The sequence below is a fragment of the Gymnogyps californianus genome, chromosome 3 (genome assembly GCF_018139145.2).
Source record: "Gymnogyps californianus isolate 813 chromosome 3, ASM1813914v2, whole genome shotgun sequence".
NCBI lineage: Eukaryota > Metazoa > Chordata > Aves > Accipitriformes > Cathartidae > Gymnogyps > Gymnogyps californianus.
In genome coordinates this window covers 12,347,859-12,370,836 of record NC_059473.1, presented here as the reverse complement: position 1 = coordinate 12,370,836, position 22,978 = coordinate 12,347,859, and the positions used below count along the sequence as shown (strand labels likewise).

The following is a 22,978-nucleotide window of genomic DNA, read 5'->3' as shown; positions in this document are numbered from 1 at the left end:
TGTGCAACCGCAAGTGCAAATCCTGAAGGCAGGCAGAAACAGGAGGGCTTCCACCGTTGTAATGTCATTCATTTAATTAGTAGTATTTTCTATAACTCAAGCGTGAGACAGAGGTAAAAGGTCGTTACTTAATGAGGCCAATATATAGCTATATTTTATATATATAGTACTGATGTGTATATATATATATTTTATATATATATAGTACTGATCTGTGTGTATGTGTGTGTGTATATATATATGAGTACTGATGTTGGCAATGGAGAAAAATTCTTATTCCAACCTTGCTGGTCTCATGTGAGGCTGCCACACTGCTGAGCAGATAAGACTTCTTTCTTTCTTCAAATATACATATATTTTTTTCATTGCAAGTAAAGATTAATCTTATTAGGAAAAAAGACTAGTCAATGGATCCTTTACATAGAAGTGAGCGTAATCTCCTCTGCTAATGTATACATCCTTATTTCACAGAATGTTCAGAATAAGAAGAGAGCAACGGAAAGAGCTGTTAATGATGCAGAGCTGTGGCATTCACTTGAGCCACTGAAGTTCACAGCTAGTGTATGAAAAGGAAATTTGGATGACACTTACAAGTCAACCTTTTTACAAGCTGAACATCTGAAATTTTCCATTCCCGGTAACGCTTAGCAGCTACAGTCTTGGTATGACATACGTTAGTTTTTCTGCTGTACTAGTTTGTAGAAAGTGGATGCAGTATGTCCAACAACTTGTCAAAAAAAAAAAAAAAGCTGACAATACCAAAAACTTAGAGTGGCAAAAATGCTGTGTGGCTAGAATTATTCCATTTTGCAACTTGTACTCTCTGGATTTCTTCCAGTCTGGTGACCAAGTATGATGGAGCCTTGAACTCTTCAGCATGTTTGGATGATGTTGATTTTTGCAATAGTTTATTTAATAAAAAAAAAAAAGAAGAAAAAGCATTAGTGGCACAAAATACCAGGCGCTACAATTGTTAGATGAAGTCTTTTGTTCATTGATGTTTTGGTCATTGAGCCCAATGGGGCAGAAGTTGACAGGTAAGAACCTCTGGGAACTTGAGCTGCGGTCTGAATGGCCGATCTGGTTCCCTGTGAGCCTCCCTGGGCAGGAAGGGTTGGCTGCAACTTACTGAGAGGTCTCCAGGTTCACCCTAGAGGATCATTGGCTTTAGAACAAGATGAAGTGAGTGCTGTTCGTTAAAGGCAGAGTCTAAAATATCCTATTTTTTTTATTTTTGTGTTTATCATTATAAATATATGCTTTTACACAATAACTTAAAAAAAACCCCAGGGATTTAATATATGGAGTGAGTCAGAACTGACTGGAACATGGATGGCCTCCATTGTGAAGGATTAGGAGTTCATTATTGGGAAAACCAAACTGGTTTCTTATTTTGGGGCATTTTTGTTATGTATTCTGAACACCTGAAGGTGAAGCACAGTAGGTTTTCCATAATTGTGTTCCATTGTATGTAGTAGTCATATACAAGGAAACCAAATCATCCTATACTTCTTTTAGCCACCCAATGATTTAAAATTGGACTGTTTGAACAAAGCAAGTGGGATTTACCTTTCACTTTGTTTACAGTGCACAAGCACCTGTTTATAGCTGATAGCCCAAGATCTAATTCAGAGTACTCGATCTCTTATAAAGTTGGTAGTTTTATAGTTGTATAGCAAACCTGTGACTCCCTCTTCCTTCTCAACTCCCCATGGAGTTCGGTATCTGTTTATCTGCTCTCCTTGAGGACTGCGTGTTTCACTTCTAAAGGTGACGGTGATCTTGGAATATGTTTTTATCCCTCTAATTCTTTGGCATCTTCTATATTTACCTCTTAACAATGATGGTTTATGTGTAATTCCACATAAGTAAAAATAGATTACAACAGAATCTCACTGAAAGAAGACATAAAATATACTGTGCAGAGCAAATGTGAAATAATAGCCAACTTGTCCAAACAATTTTTAGACTTAAAATAAGTGTTTTTCTAATTATTTTTTAAAATATTTTTGTAATTATCTCATTTTGCATATGTTAATATATTTCTGAAAGCATGTTTTTAATATCTGTCTCTCTCCCCTAACAATAAAAGTGGTAATACAAATATAGTTTGAGTGAAATTCTGTGTTTTTTTCCAAATAAGGTTAGATTTTTTTCCTGGTTGAGATGTTTTGGGATCTCTGCCAAAAGATTCCTACCTCAGCTTGGTGGGTAGTTTTTTCTTTCCTTTCTTTGCAGTCTTTATAAACCGTGATGCCAGGATTATGAAACATGTTCTGAAGATACATGCAGACACTGAAGTAGTATCTGTGTAAAAGGCAAGTAAGCAACAGACATTTTTACTCCTTGTCTGACATTTACACATGGCTTTGTTGTCTCTCTTCAGACTGTCACATCAGATGTGCTGTACTCTTGTACTCTTTTTGCCATTTCTGGTTCAAGAGTAGTTTATATTCTGTTCTAACAAGCTGTTTGTATAAGTACCCTTTAGTTTTACATGGTCAAATACGGTACAAATATTTTATACATTTGAATTAGTTGTGATTTCTTTTGCGTTTTTCATTAAACTCAATTTTTACCTTTTTTGAAGTGAACAAAATATTCATAACTCCATTTTTCTGTAGAAGAAGAAATGGCACATTTAGGCAGTGTGCTGTTATTTTAGTAAATGGTCAGATATTCATATGGTGCTCACACGTACATGTTTACAAAATATGTTTGCATGTACGCAGAGATAAGAAGAGAGGTCAGAAATGAGTGCCCTTCTAACACCATTCAGTGACGCAGTTTTTATACATTGCCTAGGATGAAGATGATAAGCTGTGGTTCTGAGGCTGGTTGCGGTCTTGCAGTATGGCCCCACGGTTTGCTTTCCAGTGTTACAGGTGAGATGCGTGGGTTGCTTGAGCTGTGCTTTACTGATGGGTCCTCAAGAGGCTAGAGGTTGTTATGCTGTGCTTCAGACCTCTTGAGACCTCTGAGATGGTCCTCTCTTGAGGACTCTAAGGAGCTCAAAGGCACGAGTGGCTGATGCAACTTTGCAGAAGGACTCTTCCCACATCGGTTACTGGACATGCCTCCTTGTATGCGAGTACCCATGTATGTGCCTCTATTTTGTGTCCATTGTATAAAGTCTCCTGAATGATCACAAGAGAGGGATCTGGCTCTGGCTTGTTGTGAACCAGGTTAGAAGAGTGTCAGTTGTTCCTTGCTTGGCAGGGAGAGTGCTTTTGTTCACAGGATTCATTTTATGACATGTCAATTTATGACATGTCAGGGAATCTATAAGAAGTCTTATAATGAAAAGAAAGCACTAGAGAAATTTTCTAGTTCATGTGGACAAATGGTAGGGAGTTTATTGAATATGAGTAGCCCCCAATTTGACTAAAAGCCAAAGAAAAGCCACGGGAAACATTAATTGAGTTCTTTTTGATGGCATGGGCTGCAGTGTCTTGGAGCATTTGAGTGCTGAAGTTTTTAGCTGTTAAGGCCTGCGACGGTGAAATCTAAAGCCAGATTTTGTTCGGCACCAAACAGTTTTCACTGGTGGTGCGTGTCTGCAAGCTCTGCAAACCACTGTCATGCATGCGCAGCTCTTGAGAGCAACGCACGTTGTCTGTGGAGGCACAGGGGTGTGGAGTTGTTCCTACAAGCTCACTGGAAAACCTGGTTACTTGGCCAGCTCTACTGATAGATGACTTTGTCAGGAGCCTAACATGATAGAAATTAGAGAACCCCCTCTGGGGTAATTAAAGCAGTCATTAATATTTAATGTGATTCTATTGGAGAATACTTTCAGATTGATATTTTGGCTGTTTCATTAAGTCTTTAGCTTTTTTTTCCCCCCAAAAAACATCTATCAGATTTAGTTCTAAGGGCTTTTTTGATACAGCAAATGGTACTTAAATCTTTATGGGAAAGCGAGGGGTGGTTTCTTCTGAGCTCCCTGGTTTGGGCTTTGCTCCCGATCAAGTGTTGTTTTTGAGCACCAGGGATGGAGCAGGGACCTTTACAAAACAGTTGTAATTCCTACGGTGAAGAGTTTGACCTGCTGCTCCTTTCTCCTCATAAAGGCTCAGCCGTTAACAACTACCATGGCTGCTACTGGTTTTGGGAACGTGTTTTATATTTCACTGAGCCAACAGGAGGTAAGACCATTTTATCCATGCTGAAAGGAAGGCCTACTGGCTGGTATCCTGAGACTGGAAGCTTACCTCTCACCTGTCAATGTGTAACACGAGTTGTCAAAATAGGTGATGAATGACCAGATGGTAAAGCACTCTTGCTTGCTTCCCTTGAAACTGTAGTCTGTAAACTTGTCTCCTTTGCTTGCTGATCTCTTTGCTGCTGTGAAATGTGTCTGCAGGGTTATGGGCTAAGGCAGTCATGCACTGTGGTGTGAGCCTGGTCTAGGAATGCAGAAACCCTTCTCCTTCCACATAGGAAAAGGTAACTCCAGCTATTGCCCAGAATAGTACAGGTAATATACAATAGTGCTGTGAAAGGAAGGAAGGTAGAGCCTGGAGTCAGAATTTGGCTCTAAATCAGAGTATATGGCAAGACATCATACAGTTGAGGGGTGTGACTTATATATTTAATGTTGTTCACTGCTGGAGCATCTATGCTTTGCTGTACAGGAAGCTGATGTCCAAATGTAAACCACAGGGGAGATTAGCTGAGTTAATCATTAACTTTTAAGATGCAAACAATCAAGATACACTGAGTAAAAGTGAAAATTAATTAACAATGCTAATTCTGTTTTCTGTGCTTGGTTCATAATAAAGCAAGTTTGTGCTTTGCCTGATTTCACTGACAGGATCGCTGCTTGCAGAGTGCTACAATAAGCTCTGCTAATGTCTGCACCATTACTGAACTCAAGGTAGGGCTACAACTTTTTCTTTCCACGTGCCTTCAAAATATGAGCTGCTCCAACTTCTATTTTTAACTCTCCTAAGTGAAACAAGATTAAACATGAAGCAGTAGTCTGCAGCAGCAAGTAATTTTCCCAGAATGATTGTAGAAACCTGATAAACGCAGTTCTCATTTATTTTATTGTAAGAGAACAGAGGAGCAGGAAAGAAGGCTGACCACGCGGTCTCTTAAGGGAACAACAGGTCATGTCACCAATTCCGGGACTGTCACTGTGTCTGTCTGTCTGTCTCTCTTTGCTGCTTTTACTCCCTCCCTTGAATTTTTTTCTATTTACCATCTGGTATTTATTCTGTCCTATCTGGATTTCTCTCTGCCTTTTATTTTCCTCTCTGTCTTTAGCAATACTGCATTAAATGGCTTCCATCTGTTGAGAGTTTGTATTTCTGAATCCAGCTCCTTCAGGAGGACTGAAGAAGAAACCATTTTAGATTGAATAATGTAACCTGCAAAGATTTATACATTCTCCAAGAAAACAACTTGCTTCTGCTGAAGTATAGTTCAGGGAGCACGTGTGTATGCACATTCATTTTGAAAAAGGTTGAACCTGTCAAACTTGTCTGTAACACGACTGCATGTTTAAGAACTACTGGAAATGTAACATTTCTTTGCCTCCACCCCAAGTGGCAAAATACTTTCTAAACCATGGCAAAGAATTTGGCTCAAGTGGGGAGAAAACTGATAGCAAAGCTTGGGATTTTTTTGCTGTAATTCAGTTGAGTACAGGCCAGGATAGACAATTTATATTTGTATTTTTAATTTTAATATATTAATATTTTTAATCCTCCTATTTGACCCTTGTAGTTGCAACTATATCTGCTATTAATAGAACATTTCCTTATATTTTCAGTTCCCTGTTTTATCTCTCTCTAGCCTGTCCAGTGCCTATCTGTGCTCTCCGAGAAGTGCTTTCCATTGCCTTTTTTCTTGTACATCTCTTCCTCTTTCTATTTTAAATAATTTAAGTAGTTTAGAAACTGTTATTCAGGAAGGGGGTGGTAGTGGGTTTTTTTATGTTTATTGCTTAAAATCTAAGCTTTTAGTATCTATTTGTAATCTGAGTATGCAGGCATCGTTTGGAGATCTAGCTATGACTAATGTTATTAGTGAGTGGGCTTGTTCTGGTTTGTTTATTTATTTATTTATTCTTGTTCTGTAAGTGGTGTAAAGCCTAGACAGAGTCTTTAAGTAGGTCCAGACAGAGTAATCCCGATGATTCTCAATTTTTCTTCAGCTAAAGATGTTTTTTAGGATGAGGCTGGGGAAGCCACTTTTTTGAGCTCAGCACAGCAGATTTGCAGGAAGTACGATCTGACCACAGGAGCATGGCTCAGGTTGTGGTTCATCTGGTGGCTGCCTATTTTAATCAACCCTTCATCCTCCTTTGTCATCAAATGAGTCTTCATACCGCAGGAAAATGACGCCTCCTGCAAATAAATTTAGGAAATGGTGTTTTATGGAATTATGAGTTCAAACTCGTCATTTCCAGCAGACACACAGACTAATGGCAGAGGCAGGCTGGAGAAAAAAATGTTGTGGTCACTTCAGATGCTTTTAAAAACTAATGCTGAGATCTCTCTTGCATTCAATTGTAAGCTAGGCCAAAAATAGCTGAATATCTACTCCCCTGTTATTGAACTTCATGTCCAAATGAAAAAGTAATTTTAGCAGAGAACATTGGGTTTGGTGAGCTTGTATGCAAAAAAAAAAAAAAAAAAAAAAAAAAATAGGCAGGCATTTGGGGGGGTTTCTGCTTGGTGGGAACCTGGGAACCTTGGGGGAGAAAATGGAGGAGTCCGTCAAGAAGCATGGAAGTGACCCATTGAGAAGAGTTTTATCTTCCATGTGCACATTTGACAAGCCTGGGTGGAATCAAGCTTAATAAGATTAGAAATTCAGGAAGGATGTAATTTTGCCTGAAACTTCATCATGCACACACAGTTTTCCCATCTGCAGTAGCAGTTCAGTAATTTTTTTTGTGGTTGTGCGTTGCGAGTCCTCCCGTCCAAGAAGAAAGCTTGATGAAAGTCAGAGTAACTCAAACTTAAAAATACCTACAAATCTGCTGAATGTCTGTTGACCTGGATAGTGTCTCCTTGGCAATGAATCAAAAGGCTGTACAGGTTGGAATAAGAAATAGTTGTTGCAGAAGATCTATTACACACTAGAAAAAAAAATTGAACTACAGGTTTTAAACAATATATATATTATTATCCTCTTAATGATTCACAGTTAGCTTTTTTCTATTAGCAGTTTCATTGCACTTTAACTGTATTACAGCTCAATAAGAAGCAAACTAAAATAATATTGGGACATAGTATGGAACTTGAATAAAAGAAATTTGTGTGATCTCCCATGAATTAGATGAAGACTTAAAGATTAGTTAAAATCCTTCTACTTTTGATGTAGAAATACTAAATGTCTTGTTAAGGTCACTTGTGATTTCTGACTTACAAATTTGCGGGGGGGGGGTAGAAGCCTTTGGCTTTGGTTTTTTTCCCAAAAGATGGATCACCATTTTCAAGTGCAGACAAGCAGGCTGTTGCATCTAATTTTATCTTAATTCCAATTCTCAGGAGAGCTCTTGGACTCTAATAAACAGTGTTTGTGAGGCACAACCTACCAACTAGTTGAAAACCTCCACTGTCTCCAGAAACGTGGGAAAGTCTACTGGACCAATATCCAGTCCTGTAATAAATGAGCTGTTCCCACAGATGTTCCCTGGATATCTCAGCAGCCCTTGGGAGAGAGTCTGGTTAGTGCATACTTACAAAGGAGGACCCGGAAACCACAGGATTGCAGAGATGTTCTCAAATTCCTCCTGTCTGAAGCTATTATTTGCAGAAAAAAATGCTGAGCTAACTGACAAATAGCTTGGTGTCACTAGGACCCGTGGGTGCCATTATGCCCAAAGACGATGAGAGCTGCTTCCGTTTTCCCCCCTGCTCTCCCAGGGTTGCCTTTCTTTTTAGATAAGGAGAAAGAAACTTCACACCCTAAAGCTGCGTGCAGCAGGCACCCCCTATTTGCCCCAAATCCAGTAAAGGTTTTCTTCTAAGGATGGTAAGTGAAAGAAATGCATAGTATCCTGACGTTAACAAGAATTGGCTTTGTGTGATCAAAGTGTTTTGGCCGAGCGGGGTCCCTTGGCATGTTCCTCCTGTCTGCAGCTGGTCCCCCATCTCCGTGCATGTGCTCCAAGGGTCTGAGAAACGGTTTTCAAGGTTATATTTCTAAGAGCATCCGAATTACAAGGGTTGTGATACAGGAATAGCCTCTCACTCCCACTTCCAAAAACCTGAAGAGGCGAGTTTGTTAGTACGGTACACAGCATGGAATTGTTTGTTTCTCTGAGCTTGTGATTTCTTTGTGCTATAGGCTGGCAGCAGCCTGCAATTTTGAGGGTCAGCTGGAGAAAATGCCTACACATGCTGGCATGGCCAGCTCTTGGCGCTCTTCCATAATGGTTGACAAGTAATATTTTATTTCTGGAAATGAAGTGTGTTCTTTTTTCCCAGTGGGTTTTACCAATTGTTTCTCACTAGTATCGCATGCTTGTCAGGCTTTATTTCTCAGAAGAGATAATGAATTTAAGTCTGTTTTCCTGTTCTGTGTACCAAGGCACATGTCTAATGGATCTAATTAAGCCAATACAAAACTCTCCAGATTATCAAATATTGTTCCATTAAGGAAATAGTATTTGAAGTCATATTTTTATTGTCTGAATTATATTTGAAGACATAGTGGGTATGTGTTGAAGCTGAACACAAGGAGAAATCAGTATAACCAAAACTGTTTCTTGTTTATCAAAAGCATCTGCCCAGCCTCTGGAAAGAAAAGCGTAGTCAGTTGCTGAGGGTAGGATTTGTGTGCTTGTAGTATGACATGCTGTCCATAAGCTGTGCTTCCTAGGGAGAAAAAAAAAAAAGAAAGTATATTTTAACAAATCTCAAAATACTTAATGTGAGGAAATTTTTAATATCTAATGGTGTTCTCTTACAGACTCTAGTTTTGAAAATAGGCTTTTTTTACTTAGTCACTTGAGTGAATAGTCATAGTAATGTAAATTAAATTACTTGCTGGCATAGAACAGCTATGATTCTATACACGCTTAGAAAACTTTTCTGCTTTTTGTTAGTTGAAGATTTTTACGTTGAAATAGTAAATCAGTTGAGATTACCAATAAAAACTGGAATTAGGTCCTACATAACTTTTTTTCCTCGGTGTCATAGTTTTAACACAGCACTTCTTGATGTGCTGTAGAACTGCGTAGAGATGTAAATAAAAAGGAGGCTGTGATAATATATTGCAAAAGCATGTTTATTGAGGACTGCTAAAGAGACAAGGTGGGAAACAACTAGGGTGGGATCTCCATGTACACACACTTAGCTCAGAATATGAAGTCTATATAATGTAATGACCTGTGTCACAGACAGTACAGTGATTCAAGGTACAGCAGTAGATCCTGCACTTTAAGGTCTGTCTGGACTAAGTAATTGACATTAATAAGATGTATCCCTCTTGAACCAATGCTGACAGTGATTCAGCTGTAGGAGCTGATGGATAAAACAGGTTTCAACACCTTTAAGTCCTGAGAAGTTTGCAGTTATGATGCTAAAATGTGTGTGTGTTGTTTATTCCAGCAGTGAAACCATCTTTATCACTGCTGGGGAGCTGGACAACAGCTGGTCATTGTCCTGATGGTGGTAAATGCTCATCTAAAGCTCCTAGGCCTTAAAAGCATGCGAGGGAGACCTATAATCAGATATATTTTATCTGTCTTTAGTTATAAGCACAGAAGAACCACTCATGTTTTAACTTTAAATTAATCTTTAGAAATATCAATTAGGTGCACTCACTGTAATTTGATATTCTGTGTAATAAATGAGCGTTGTTAAAAGTAATGGAAAGAACTGTTTGTAATGCTGTGCAGAATATGACTGGAAATATAGTTTTTTGCCAAGTTAAATTAAAACATTTCCTCAAGCTTAAAAAAAGTCCGAAATTTAACTGTGGTCATGTGTGCAATGGAGTAGAACTATGCTTGTTTAAATAATGAGTTGTATAAGTGTTCATACAATAAAGGAGATGGAAGGTCAGCAAAGACCTTAATTGTTCTCTCATTCTTTGTAACTTCTATCAGGTTTCCTGTCCACAGTGAAATGTTTCCAAGTTAAGATGAAAAAGAGTATTAAAATGAGTTGCTGTCCTTATGTGACTTGAAAACCTTTATAGCTGGTGGGTTTTGTTGAGGAATTTCAAAGAAAATACGTCTTCATTAATATCTTCGTGCAGCTATACTGAAATATAACTCATTGATTGTTTGTACCCATGTCATGGTTTAACCCCAGCCAGCAACTAAGCACCACGAAGCGGCTCACTCACTCCCCCTACCCAGTGGGGTGGGGGAAAGAATTGAAAAAAAGTGAAACTCGTGGGTTGAGATAAAGACAGTTTGATAGGACAGAAAAGAAGAAAAAAATGATGATAATAATAATAATATTAAAAGAATTAGAGTATACAAAACAAGTGATGCACAAGGCAATTGCTCACCACTTGCCAACCGATGCCCAGTTAGTTCCTGAGCAGCGATCTGCCCCTCCTGACCAACTCCCCCCAGTTTATATACTGGGCATGAGGTCATATGGTATGGAATATTCCTTTGGCCAGTTTGGGTCAGCTGTCCTGGCTGTGTCCCCTCCCAGCTTCTTGTGCCCCTCCAGCCTTCTTGCTGGCTGGGCATGAGAAGCTGAAAAATCCTTGACTTAGTATAAACATTACTTAGCAAGGACTAAAAACATCAGTGTGTTAACAACATTATCCTCATACTAAATCCAAAACATAACACTATAGCAGCTACTAGGAAGAAAATTAACTCTATCCCAGCCAAACCCAGGACAACCCACTTCCAATTAAAATTTTTTTTTTTTTTTAAAGGAGTTTTTAAATAGTTGTATTTCCAACCTGAGAGAGATTTTAGTTTCAATGATGGGCGATAGCGGTATATCATTTAAAGCACGCATTATCTGATAAATATTCCACCAAAATACAGTATGGTCGTTATCTTCTGATTTCTTAGCTGTGTACATGTACAGTATAGAGTGATCTATATTGTGTGTACATGTGCACATGTATCTGTATGAGAGAGATAAATGATTGCTAATTATGATACATGGTTTCCTTCCTCTGTTTTATGTGATAGTATTTTGGTAGCAAGCTATGTCAGGGTGCTTATAGTACATGAACATACAGAGTTTTTAAATGTAGCTCGCGCCGGATCTTAACTAATCGTCAATCCATTGATTTTTGCCAAACAGGCAAGTTTAACTGTCCTGTAAAAGCCCTAGTAATAGTGTTTTGTCTTCCTTATGCTTGAAACTGCAAGCTGGGTCATAAGCTTCCTCTTTCAGATACACTTCGAAGTCAGATTTATATCATGTGTCAAGCACAATAAGGAACTTTGCGTGTGTGTTTTATCAGCTTAGCAAAGCACTGCCAGAAATCTTGCTGCATCTTGCGAAAAGAGTTGTTTTGAAGGAGGTGAGGTTAAAAAAATCCGAAGAATTACAAATGTGAAATGTTTGAAGGTTATAAAGTCAAGCCTAGAAAAGGGTTACCTGGTTATTTGATCCAGTGAATCTGCATTAGGTTCACATTTAATGCAGATTAGATGTTTCTCCATGACACCTTTGCTTCATTCAGTGCAGAGGATGCAGCTTATGTTCTTGGTTCCTGTGCAGGAATAAAACAGAAGGCAATTTTCTGCACAGCTGAACTGAGAAGAAAGTCTGCATCTCAACTTGATCTTGGTCTTGACAGGGCTTACATAAGGTGCTGGGGTCTGGGGTTGTTGATTGACCTCTATTCCTCCTCCTGTTCACATAAACCAACACAAAAGGTATATATAAGCGGTAGGTGGTGTCACACAACATGCAAACAGATCCCCACACAGATGTAGTGATGTGAAAAATTAAAACAAACTATTCCACACTGCTGTTCTAGTAACAGCGTATTAACAGTCCTGTTCATGTAGGACGTGGATGTAGGAGAGGACTGTAAGTCTAAATAGCTTTTCTTTTGAAAATGAAGTGCTTTTTTCACTTACAGCATAATTAGATATTACAGGATAATTACCTCTTAAGTAGCTTCATGATAAAAGCAAACGATATATACAGATACAGTGAATGCCCTGTAGAAAAGACACAGCGGTGCACTAGGCATCTCAAATTTTATAATAAATTGGCAGATACTCCTATTAAGCTGGAACACTGATACAGCCGAGCGGTTACTTCTAGTGTGGATTGCCATTTCTTTTCCCGATCACGTAACAGATGGCAGCTGATGCATTGCGAGAGCGAGGGAAGGCAGTGCACCCCTCTTAAAAAAAATACTAAAAAAGCTTCAGGAGAAAGATCTTCTACACTGGATAATAAAAGGCAGCTAACCATTGTAGATCACAAGTTGTTTGTTGGGGCTTTTGGCGGGTGGGGGTGTTTCTGGTTTGCTTTTCTCTTGGAAAAAATTCAAGGTAAGGAGGATGTGGTGTATCTGCTGCAAGTTGAGCACGTCGCAGTGTTGGCTTTACTCCCTTGAAAGCAGCAAATCTGCCGCTGTTCTCCGTGGCTTGCGTGATGCGCGAGCTTTTTGGTTTGGGTTAGTTCTTGTGGGGCTTATTTTACCTGCTGTTTCGTTTCAGGCCGCTCCTGATGTGACTAAGATCGCGTGCTTTGACATCTGTCTGGTCTAGAGGAAGGCGGCAAAGCCTCCTGGTAGCTCACCCCACTGACAGTTTTGGTTCATCACCAATGAAGCAGCAGGTCTCACATCCTCGGCCAGCTCACAGAGTGCTAACCCCTCAGTTTTTAGATGAGCGATACCCAATTTTGCAGACAAGCAATGTGAAGCACACAGTGTGCGTCCGGCCAAAAGCCACATGGTGTCACCCCCTTGGCTAACAAGAGCGAGATCGTTATTTCCCTGAATGTATGGTGTACAGCAGTAGGAATACCATGTCAAGGAAAATTAAATTGAGGCAAATCCTAAGGATGGCAGCGTTGGCTGCGCTTCACCTTGCTGTGCTCCCTATCGGCATGTGCTTGGAGGTGGCATGTTCATTTAGAATAAGCTGCATCCATTTTGGGTGAGAATGAAGCAAAAGCGTCTGCTTGAAACTACGATGGGGAAACTTAGCCACAGTTTCCTCTCTCCACCTCCCATCCTCTCCTCCCTTCACAGCAGTATTTAGCAACCATTGCTAGTTAGGCAATGCAAATTTGAGGCTGTAGGATTATCAGCTTTGGAAAAATAGGTGGGAAAACTGGGTATCTATTAAAAAAGGGGTTTGGGAAGAATCATTTCTGTTGCTGTGCAGGGAGGAGGAGTAAATGATACCTTATACCCCCTTGCAAAACACAAATACAGTATTTAGCCTGACAGAGTCCACTGATGCTTCGGAAGAAGCTGTGGTTGCATTTTTAAGGATTGCTCCATGGACTCTCCTTTGGAAGACTCGCGCTCTTGCTGCTGCAGCCAGCACACCACTGTGGCCAGTGCTGCAGACTCTGCTTTACTGGTGCAGCATTTACTAGTTCTGCTTCCTTGTCTGCGGTGTGGAGGTGGCAGATGAAGCTGTGGATGTTGCAGTGAGCTGGGATGTCTCCTCACTTGTTTTCAGCCTTGGCCAGGGGCATGCTCTGTTTGCCCCAGCTTTCCTGTTTAATAGACCATCAGAACAGCAGTCCCATGCCAAGCCCCTGACCCAGTGTTCCCAGCAGTGACCCATAGGGCGTACTGGGGGAAAGGGCCAGGCAGACAGTGAGAAGCCTCGTCCTGTACCAGTACTTCATTCCCAAAGGGGTTCCCAGTTTCCTCATGACCGTTACCAATCCATTACCCTCCAGCTGTCCGGGGGCAGGTATCTGGGATCAGTGGTAGGCACTTGCAAATTGAGTTTTAATGAAAGTTGTCAGGTTATTTCATAACCCAGATTTGTTTGCACTAGCCCTTTAAAATCTGATATTTGTAAAACCCTAAAGATGTGACCTTTTGGTAGGCTGTTAAAGAGTATTTTTGAGCAAGCTTTTCCCTTTTACTCCTCTTATTTTCCCTACAGTCAATTGCTTCAGCGGACATGGATTTGAATCAACTGGAGGCTTTTCTCACCGCCCAAACCAAAAAACAAGGTGGCATCACCTCAGATCAAGCTGCAGTCATTGCAAAATTCTGGAAGAACCACCGAATAAAGATCCACGAGAGCCTGATCAATCAAAGCCGTTGGGATAATGTCTTGAAAAACATGAACTGGCGAGTGGATCTGAAGTCACAGTCAAGACACGTCGATCAGATAAACACTCCTGTTGCAATAGTTGAAATGGAACTGGGGAAAAATGGGCAGGTAAGCTTTCTTTTGCAAAATAGATAAATCTGTTTTAGCTACGTATGCGCTGAGAGATTTTACCTATTGCTGAATTCACTGCATTCAAATCAAGTCAGTGTATTTTCCACCACCAAGCCCTTAATGTACCTGAATTCGTGGTCCATCTTTGGACACAAAGGTACGTTCTGGGTGGTGAATGCAATTTTTGCTTATGTTACATCTTCATACACGTATTGACAGCTCTTCTTACGTTAAGCTTGGAAAATCTGAGGATGTAGAAATTAAACGCAAAATCAGCCATACTAGCAGTTTTATTAAAATTATATTTGATGCCATGCGCTGCGAAGTAGATTGGTCTTTTTTTTCCTAATCAAATACTAAAATTAGGTAATATCTGCAAAGTAGAAGCTGAAAAAGAATAAAGTTTGAAAATTGTAAATGATCAAGCATCCTTTACATTTTAGGATATATGAGGGGAAAGACTCCTCTTTACTTTACATAACACTTATTTTCATGTTACAAGTACATCTTTATTACCAGTCACATTATGCAATCTAGTCTTATCTGCCTGAAAGAGATATATAGCTCTATCAGTGCTGAACACTGCATTTCTTTTTAATCTTTATCATTCATATGAATGTACAACTAAAGGCACGGCTTCCCATCTTCAATTTTTCTGTCTTTTTCTGACAGGAAATGTGTTTCAATTTTGTATCTTTTTCCTCTGCAATGTGTTAGCGAATCTTAAAACCTCATTTCTTAGCAGTAGCTACTGCAGATCACACCGTGAGCTAATTTTGGGGGGTTTGATGTCAATAGTTAACATTTAGTATGTTTCTTTGGATTTTGTAATATTTTAGTAGCTTATAGCAAAGCATACCTGTATTAGGTATACCTAAAAAAAAAATTATATACACAGAGACACACACACACACACATATACATGTAAATATATACACACCTGGAGTATACCTGTGCAGACTGAATGATTTAACTGAAACTGTGTGGCTACACCAAGGCCGGAATGAAAGTACAAGTAAACTGGGATCCTACTGAGACAGTATATATTGTTGAAGTTATTCTGTTAGTCCACTTTTCCTCTCAGTCCTTGAAAGCTTCCCCCTCCTAAGTGCTGACCCTCCGCCTTCCACTTGTGTATCTCTGCAGTGACCAATAGAATAATGGTGTGTGTTTTTAGGTTTTTTTCCTAGCCTTAAAAAAAGTGGAGTTTTCTGCTCAGGATCTTGAGATTGGAAATAATTATATTCTATCAGTAACAAATGGAAAAAGTTTTAAAAAAAAAAAGGTTACAGTGAGTATACGAGAATGAGTACATTAGCGAGCAAATGGGAAAAATATCCATGTTCATTTAAAAAAAAAAAAAAGAGTAATCCTTAACTCAGAATCACTGTTGTGTTTCATAAGGGAATTATGTAGTTAGTGACTCTTGTTTTGAAATTGCTTTTTTCCCTGGTAATGGATTATTACGGTAACATCAATCAGCAAGTACATTTATATTTCTTCCACCCTGTGCAGAGAGAGAAGGAGGATGTGAATGTGAAGGAAGAATAGACATTTCTGACACAATGTAATTTCTCTTACCAAAGAGCCCACAACAAAACCAGAATGAATTATTTTAGCAATGCAGCTTCATATTTCAAAGGGTAGTGGTTGTGTGAATGTATTTTTTGAACTGGCATCAGACATAACTTTTGTCTCCTTTGCTGAGGACAGTGCAGTAGCGAGCTGTTGGCAAGTCTGACTATCAGTGCGAATAAGGGTATTAGACCGGTACTTACAGAAATAATCATGGAGTAATTAGGATTGTCACCACTTGGGTCAAAATTGTCATTCATTTTAAGGTGCTGTGGCTTCACCTCGTCTTTAGCTTTAGTTTAAATAGGTTTTCTGCTGCAAAGCTTTTGGCTGAGGCAGTCTGCAGCATGCTCATGTGATGCACTGAGGCAGGGGAGTTGGGGGAACCCTGGGACCAAAACACCAGCAAGTGGGTTGCCAGAACAGTTCATCCAGCCTTCAGCCTCTTCCCACATGTGTTTGGGTTTCTCCTGGAAAGATAGACCTCCTGGAAAGATGGTTGCAGAGACTTTACTGTTGGAGGTTTAACGAGTTGTTCTTGCACGCTGGATCCAGCCCACAAACTTAAAACCGTCATGTTTTATAGCCTTTATATGTATTTTTACTTTATTGTTAGCACATTTATATCTGTTCTAAATATCAAGTTTTGCAGCACATCAAATACACGTACGCTGGTACCTTTCTGAAACTTAACAGAGAGAACATCTTTTCTAAAAGGTTGTCAGTCATAGATGTGATTTGGCGAATAGTGAAGATCTCCTGGATTTGTAGAAGAAAGCTGGCTGATGATTCAGGAGTAAATTATTCAGAACAGACTGTTTTCATTTGGACACTTGATAACAGGGGAGTATACAAATGCATTGATGTGTAATGAATTGACATTAATATTTCATATGTTTCAACAGAAGCACAGAAATGCTCTGTAGAAAATGTACCTTTCCAGAATTTAAAGTCACTCTGATTCTTCTCTGTGTCTCTGGACTGGATTTAGATCTCTGCCCAGCAGAAGGCCAGGCAGTTTGGTGGAGCGTCTGCTCCTTCTGCTTCAATAAGTAACCTTGCTTTCTGCTTGCCATCTCTGAATTTTAATCGGTCAATTCTTTCATGACAGAAAGACTGTATGTGTAAGACCTAATATGGCTAGAAATGGGGAATTTGAAGGGACTGGTTCATAAATGTCAGTAGACCAAGTTTACATGAATTATGTCAAATTTCATTAATGTTTTCTGATGGAAGAGAGATGTTTCTGGGTTTGAGACTCCATTGCAACTTGCATGCATTAATTCTTACTATCCTTGGCATTACTGGTAACAGGAAAAAAATGAACCCTTTCCTCTAAGTACTCCTAAAAACACTTCTAATGAGAAACATTCAGAGATACTGGTGCTCCAAACTTTGGAAAGTTTGGTTCAGGATCTGTAACTTGCAGTTTGAGCTCTTCGTCAGTAAAGATTTTACAGCAACATTTAAAGTTTCCTTTATGCTGGTGATGTAGTCTTTATCCATCCTGGTTAAAGGCAGATGAACATGCTAGCCATGAAGTACTTTGCTTTGAAAGCCCATTTTCTTTAACAATATGACTAAAAATAAAATCCTAAAGCAGTTGCACTTTAGCCTGCATTTGCCTTCATCTGTTCATGATATTCAGTGCTCATCACTGCCAGTTCATTCTTTCCTTTTGAACAGACCCATCTTTTCTTTCGCACAATGGTTTTATTCTCCTGTATCTCTATACCTTGCTGGCTTTCTCTTAAAACATCTATAGCTCCCTGCCCCCTTCTTTATGTCCTTTTTAATCTTGTTCTCCCTCTCTGAGCATCACTGTAAAGCTCTTTTGGCACGAAATTTCGACTGGACACAAATCTGCCGGGAGGGACAGCGGAGTGAGCTGGAGAGTCGCCCTTCTCGTGCCCTTCCTGCCCCACTGCATCAACGCTGCTCCATATGGTGAACGGTCGCTGCTGTGCAATGCTAGGTTACCTGCAGGTTTCAGTCACGGATTTATATCTGACCTTGTCATTAATAGAAAATAAATGCGTTGGTTTTGCACTGTGGCTTGGCATTAAGATATATTTGAACTTGTTTTGTGGACTTTGTCATGTTATTTTCCTTATGAGGTGTGCCTCTCCCTTGGGGCTGTGTTCTTCCCACTAGTATTCTGGGCTGATTTGCCAATAAGTTTTACTTTCTTGCAGCGTTACATATTTTGCAGTTTAATATCTGAGACTGATCAAATGTCATAGATTAGCCTGAGTATTTGCTCTTGGCTTTTATGCTTGAACTTATTTACAGAGTGGGTATTTTCACATGCATTTCTTTTCAGTGTTTAAGATACTGGTAGTCCATGTAATAGCACTTTTATTGGAGTTTTATGGGATGTTAAGCATGTTTTATGAGCAAAGAGTATTTTCTGCCCTAATTTAACATGAAGTCTGGGATTCCACTGCAGGATTCTTCCCAGAAAGACATGAGGAAATTGCATCAGGATTATGGATTGGAGGTTTTTTTCCCAAAACATTGTATATCTCTTCTCTTTCCTTTCTTAAAACATCTACCTGACAGAGGTGTCATAAAACTTAGTTAATAGTGTATGGTAGGTAAATACTACTGTATAGCAAATACTAAAAGCCACAGTATAAATTCAGAAATTAGGATAATTTCTTTCAAATTTAAGGGCAAAGAGCAGCCTCTCATTCCATATCATTTTTCTGAAGTCTGAAATCACCAGGGATATGTATCTTCATATAAAAGAAACATCTTTCTTTAAAGAACAGGCAAGCATTAGTAATAGACTTTTGATAAATGGAAAACCTAATATTTGCTAGTTCTGACTATATTTTGATTGTCACTTTAAACTCTCACCAGTGAGAGAAATACTTTCTGATGAAAGGACTTACTAGATGAAGTGATCCTTTGCCAGTGCAAGAACTTACCTGATACTGAAAAAGTAAGAACTGTCAGCTCACAGTTCACCTTAGGTATATCGCATTTGCTCTCTGCTAACGGCTGGGTCCAAACCCTAGTAATTCAGAGAAAATAATAATAATTCAGGTAATAATTCTGATAATTCAGGTGCAGAAAGAATTCATAATGAACATAGACAATTGTCATGTGCTATATATAGGAGGTAAAATGCTACCAGGATTTTGAAGGTCTGGAGCTTGAAATTTCATCAACTTTTAGTTTGTATGACTATGAAGATTTAATTCTTTTAATGTTCTGGGAAGGAGTGAAATAGGTCTCAAAGTAAACTTTGGGGAGATCAAAATTGCTTCTGACTTGTTAATTATGTATATTCTACACAAATTTAGGTTGAAATTTGTATCAACTGCGCTATAAACAAATGATAAGCTGAATTCACACACATTGAGAAATATTAAAATTGAACATGCTTTCACAGTGTAATAAAAAATCTTAGGATTTAGTTTCTATAAATCTCATTACCTGGCTAGGATTACAGACTGAATGCCACTGAGGATCTGTCGGTGTTTTGCACATTTTTGTAAGCACGGGCCTATTGGTTTCCCTAGGCTGTGGCTATCTCCAGCAATAGCTTTCACTGCTGAAGAAAGGTCAGATGAAGAAAACGTCACGAGTAAACTCATGCTATAGGGAGGAAGGATTATGGCTGCACTTGCTTTTGCCTCTGTGTGACTCCAGGTCAGGCTGCTTCAGAGATATCGCTGAAAATAACTTCAGATAACGGACTTCTAGTCCTTTTTATGTAGGATCTATTCTGAAAAGACAAGACCGCCTTTTGTAGGATATCGGTATGGGCAAAGCGATGCTTAGGGAGAAGAAAAGCAGTTCTAGGTACCCAAACCAAAATAAGGGTAACCTGGCCTGCGAAGGGGAAGGAAAAACAACCACCAAACCATTTTTCCTTTCCAGCCTTAATCTGTTTTAATCTTTGTAGTTATTAACATTATTGGAAATATCGTTCTAGTCAAAAATGGGAAAGTGTGGGCATTTAGAAGCCGAATCGATCAACTTAACTGCAACGGGCTTAGTACTTTGATGTGATTAAAAATATAAAACCCGGTAAGTAGAAGTTAGTGGAAAAAAATCACCTTTGTGGCCAAGCTGAAAGTAATCACTTGAGCTTTTGTTCACCTTGGAAATTTATGAGCTGGAGGGAACAGTTACATAAGGCAGTACAGTGCAAAAGCAAATAAAACCCAGAGAGGGCAACGGGTCACTCGGCACAGAGAAAACTGGAACACAGTTGACGGACTTAACTCAGTTATTTCCTTAATCCTCTGCATGGCGCACTCTGTAGTCCTTTGCTTCGACAGTTCAATTTTTGTCACCTTCTCCTGAAAGCAAAGCGAAATTTGGGAACAAGAAGAGAATTTTGTTATTTGTGGCTGTTGGGATTTTTAGGTGTAATACGTTACGGAGATAAGAGCATTAAATTGAGTTAGTAAATAACTGGCCAACTTGATTTGTCACTTTTCCAGTGTATATATTTGACAATATTTTTTTCATGAGTAACTCATCTGTTCATGCTGTACGAAGCAAGGATATTCTACAATTAGTGGTACTAACAGTTTCCATCCTTGTTTGTTTGTGCCATGTATATACACATACGGGTGTGCAGGTGCACGCACACACATGTATTCCTTGTCAACTGTTTTTACTCTGGAACTGGATTTGCTGAAGTAATTAAATAGAATAATTTAAGTGAGACATAAATATTTTTGATTGTAGCTGAGCTCAGGGTATTACGGGGAGAATTCTGGATTAATTGAAGGTGAGCTGTGTGAAGATAGGTGTTATCGTAACGATGCATATTTACTGCCTTTCATCTGCCTAAATTCAGATTCAGTCCTGGACCCTTGAAATTTTTTACCTTCTCGGAAAATATATTGAGGTCTTGGACATTATGACAGGGAACTTGCCATCTGTTATGTCTCTCATGCTATCAACAAATATTTTGCAATCTAACATCAATCTGGCATTCTCATGCAGCAATAAAATGTTGTATGGCTTTGATGAAACACCCTCCAGAGGTGTCTCTTGCAGCCTTGGGATACAGACTACGATGAGGCTGGGACAGGGGCAGGTGGGTTCAACAGACCTGTCTGTTGAAAATTGTCTCCAGCAAATGCATTTCATCACTCAGCTACACCTTTTTCTGGAACTGGCGCTACACATTTATGAGTTAGTCAGAAGGACCTGTTCTTCCTTCTTATCATCCCTATGTTATCCCTGTCCACTCATGGCTTTTCTGGAAGTCCTTACCCTGGTTTTCTACCAGCTCCCTTGTCCTCAGAAGTGGTTGGTACACTTTTGGAACCTACCCTTAGCTAACAGCCCTCGATCCTCATCCTGGCTCCCCTACTTGAAAGCATTTCTATAACTTTTCAACCTTTCCTTTGCTATTCCTGCAGCGCTGGGGTAGGTTACCCTGAGAGTTTGCGGCAGTGCACGCTTTGGGATCTTCAAGACTCAAGCTGGATAAAGTCACTGCGGTCAGACGTACGGTCAGGGTCCCCACCACCACAGACCCGAGCATTTAGCCCGCAGACTTTCAGGTGAAATGAATGGTTTCATGCTCCTTGTTTAATCCAGTTCCTGTGTGCGTTTCAGTTCCTGTGTGCATTTCAGTTCCTTCTCTATTCACTGAACCTCACATGGAAGATGGAGCGAAGAGCGTGTTTCTGTTGCTTTTGTACTTTGTGCTTTAGTGCATTCTGAATGTGTCAACTTCTGGGTCAGGAAACCGGGAGTTTGGTTTCAGCAGAGGGAGAGCGGTTGTTTGGGAACTGTGACACTGAATGGGGGGGAGGCGGGCAAAAAAATCTGACAGCGTTTAAAGAGAACACATTGCAGAGGCTGGGTGCAAAGATGGCTGATGAGCTTCAAAACCTCCACAGCTCTGGCTCTGTTCTCTAATAAGAAAGTTCCTGGGTCACTAATGAGCTTAGAGGATGGTTATGAGTTTCTTGTGCTTCCTCATCACTTTGCATTAACTAGGTAATTCAGAGACCCTAAATTGCATACCCTGCATCACTAAAGGAATTGCTCAGTTTGAGGCAGCTTGGCAGAGCAGTTTCAACGTGACACTTGCACTACTGCTGTCATGTAAATAATCACAGACAACTCCACTGTCTGTGCAATCTCCCACCACCATGGACTTGGAGTTGTATAGAGACTGACTGCAAATGTGCAAATTAAAGCATTATATTTGCACAAAATGCCACATGCAGACTGGCACCGTTTGGCTGCATGACCTTGCTCTTAAACAAGCCTAGTCAGAGCTTCTGCCTTCTTCAGAGCACGCAGCCTGGCCTGGGTCACTGCTGGAGGGCAGAGGAGCAGCTCTGCATTTCCCACATCTGCCAGCCAGAGATCCAACCTTACTGCAGCAAAATCAGGCTTTAATTGAGGCGAAATGTAGTGGAAGGCTTGGAAAGATGGAGCTTTAACATATGAAGTGGAAGGTCTTTGGAGATATGTAGAAGGTGAGATAAAACTGAAATAGAAAAGGTGGATTAAAAACTGCCACCATTTCTCATTGTACTAATACCAAGCCTGGGGCAGGAGGCAGAAGGGACCATGCTTGGCCAATGTGATTGATTCCGGGCTTATTAAAAGCAACTTTGCAATGCAAAGATTGGGTCTATTTGCTGCCGTGTTGCCAACTGTTGAGGACCCAGAGAGAGCATTTGCTGGTGTAAGGCCTCCTGGGGTAAATATATAGGAGTTAGTGATTTCTTTTGGCACTGCCCACCTTTTGTAAAACCAGCAGCATGTAGTTTGGGTGTGAAAGTGAACATGTTCTGTTTTCTGAATTAATTTCTCTCGGGATAAATATATTTTGTGAAATACATTTACCCCGGGAGGCCTTCAAGGAAGGGGAACATGGTTGAAGGACCAAAAATTATAATCTCTGCTAGCTTCTTTTTAATAAAAGTCAGAAGTTTTGCATGATTCTCAAAAAACATTTAAAAAAGGGGGAATTTCTTTGCTGGAGAGCCTGTATACAGCAAATCAAAGTGACTGCCCTCTTTGTGTTGTAGCTCTGGTGTTGCTGGCCATCTGTGTTCTTCAGAGGACTTGGATGTCAACATT

The 22,978-nt window shown here is 39.7% G+C and overlaps 1 protein-coding gene across 2 annotated transcripts in view; it reads left to right on the top strand.

Annotated features, from left to right (window-relative positions):
- COMMD1 (copper metabolism domain containing 1) overlaps positions 1-22,978 on the top strand; it is a 79,683-nt gene that overhangs the window by 7,926 nt on the left and 48,779 nt on the right. The window contains exons 1-2 of one of the 2 annotated variants that reach the window (XM_050894151.1): positions 2,831-2,885; positions 14,042-14,323. In XM_050894151.1, the coding sequence (XP_050750108.1) occupies positions 14,060-14,323 (264 nt within the window). In that variant the 5' untranslated portion in view covers positions 2,831-2,885; positions 14,042-14,059. Of the gene's footprint in view, positions 1-2,830; positions 2,886-14,041; positions 14,324-22,978 lie in introns of those variants that run through there. The other variant, XM_050894150.1, reaches the window with a different exon arrangement.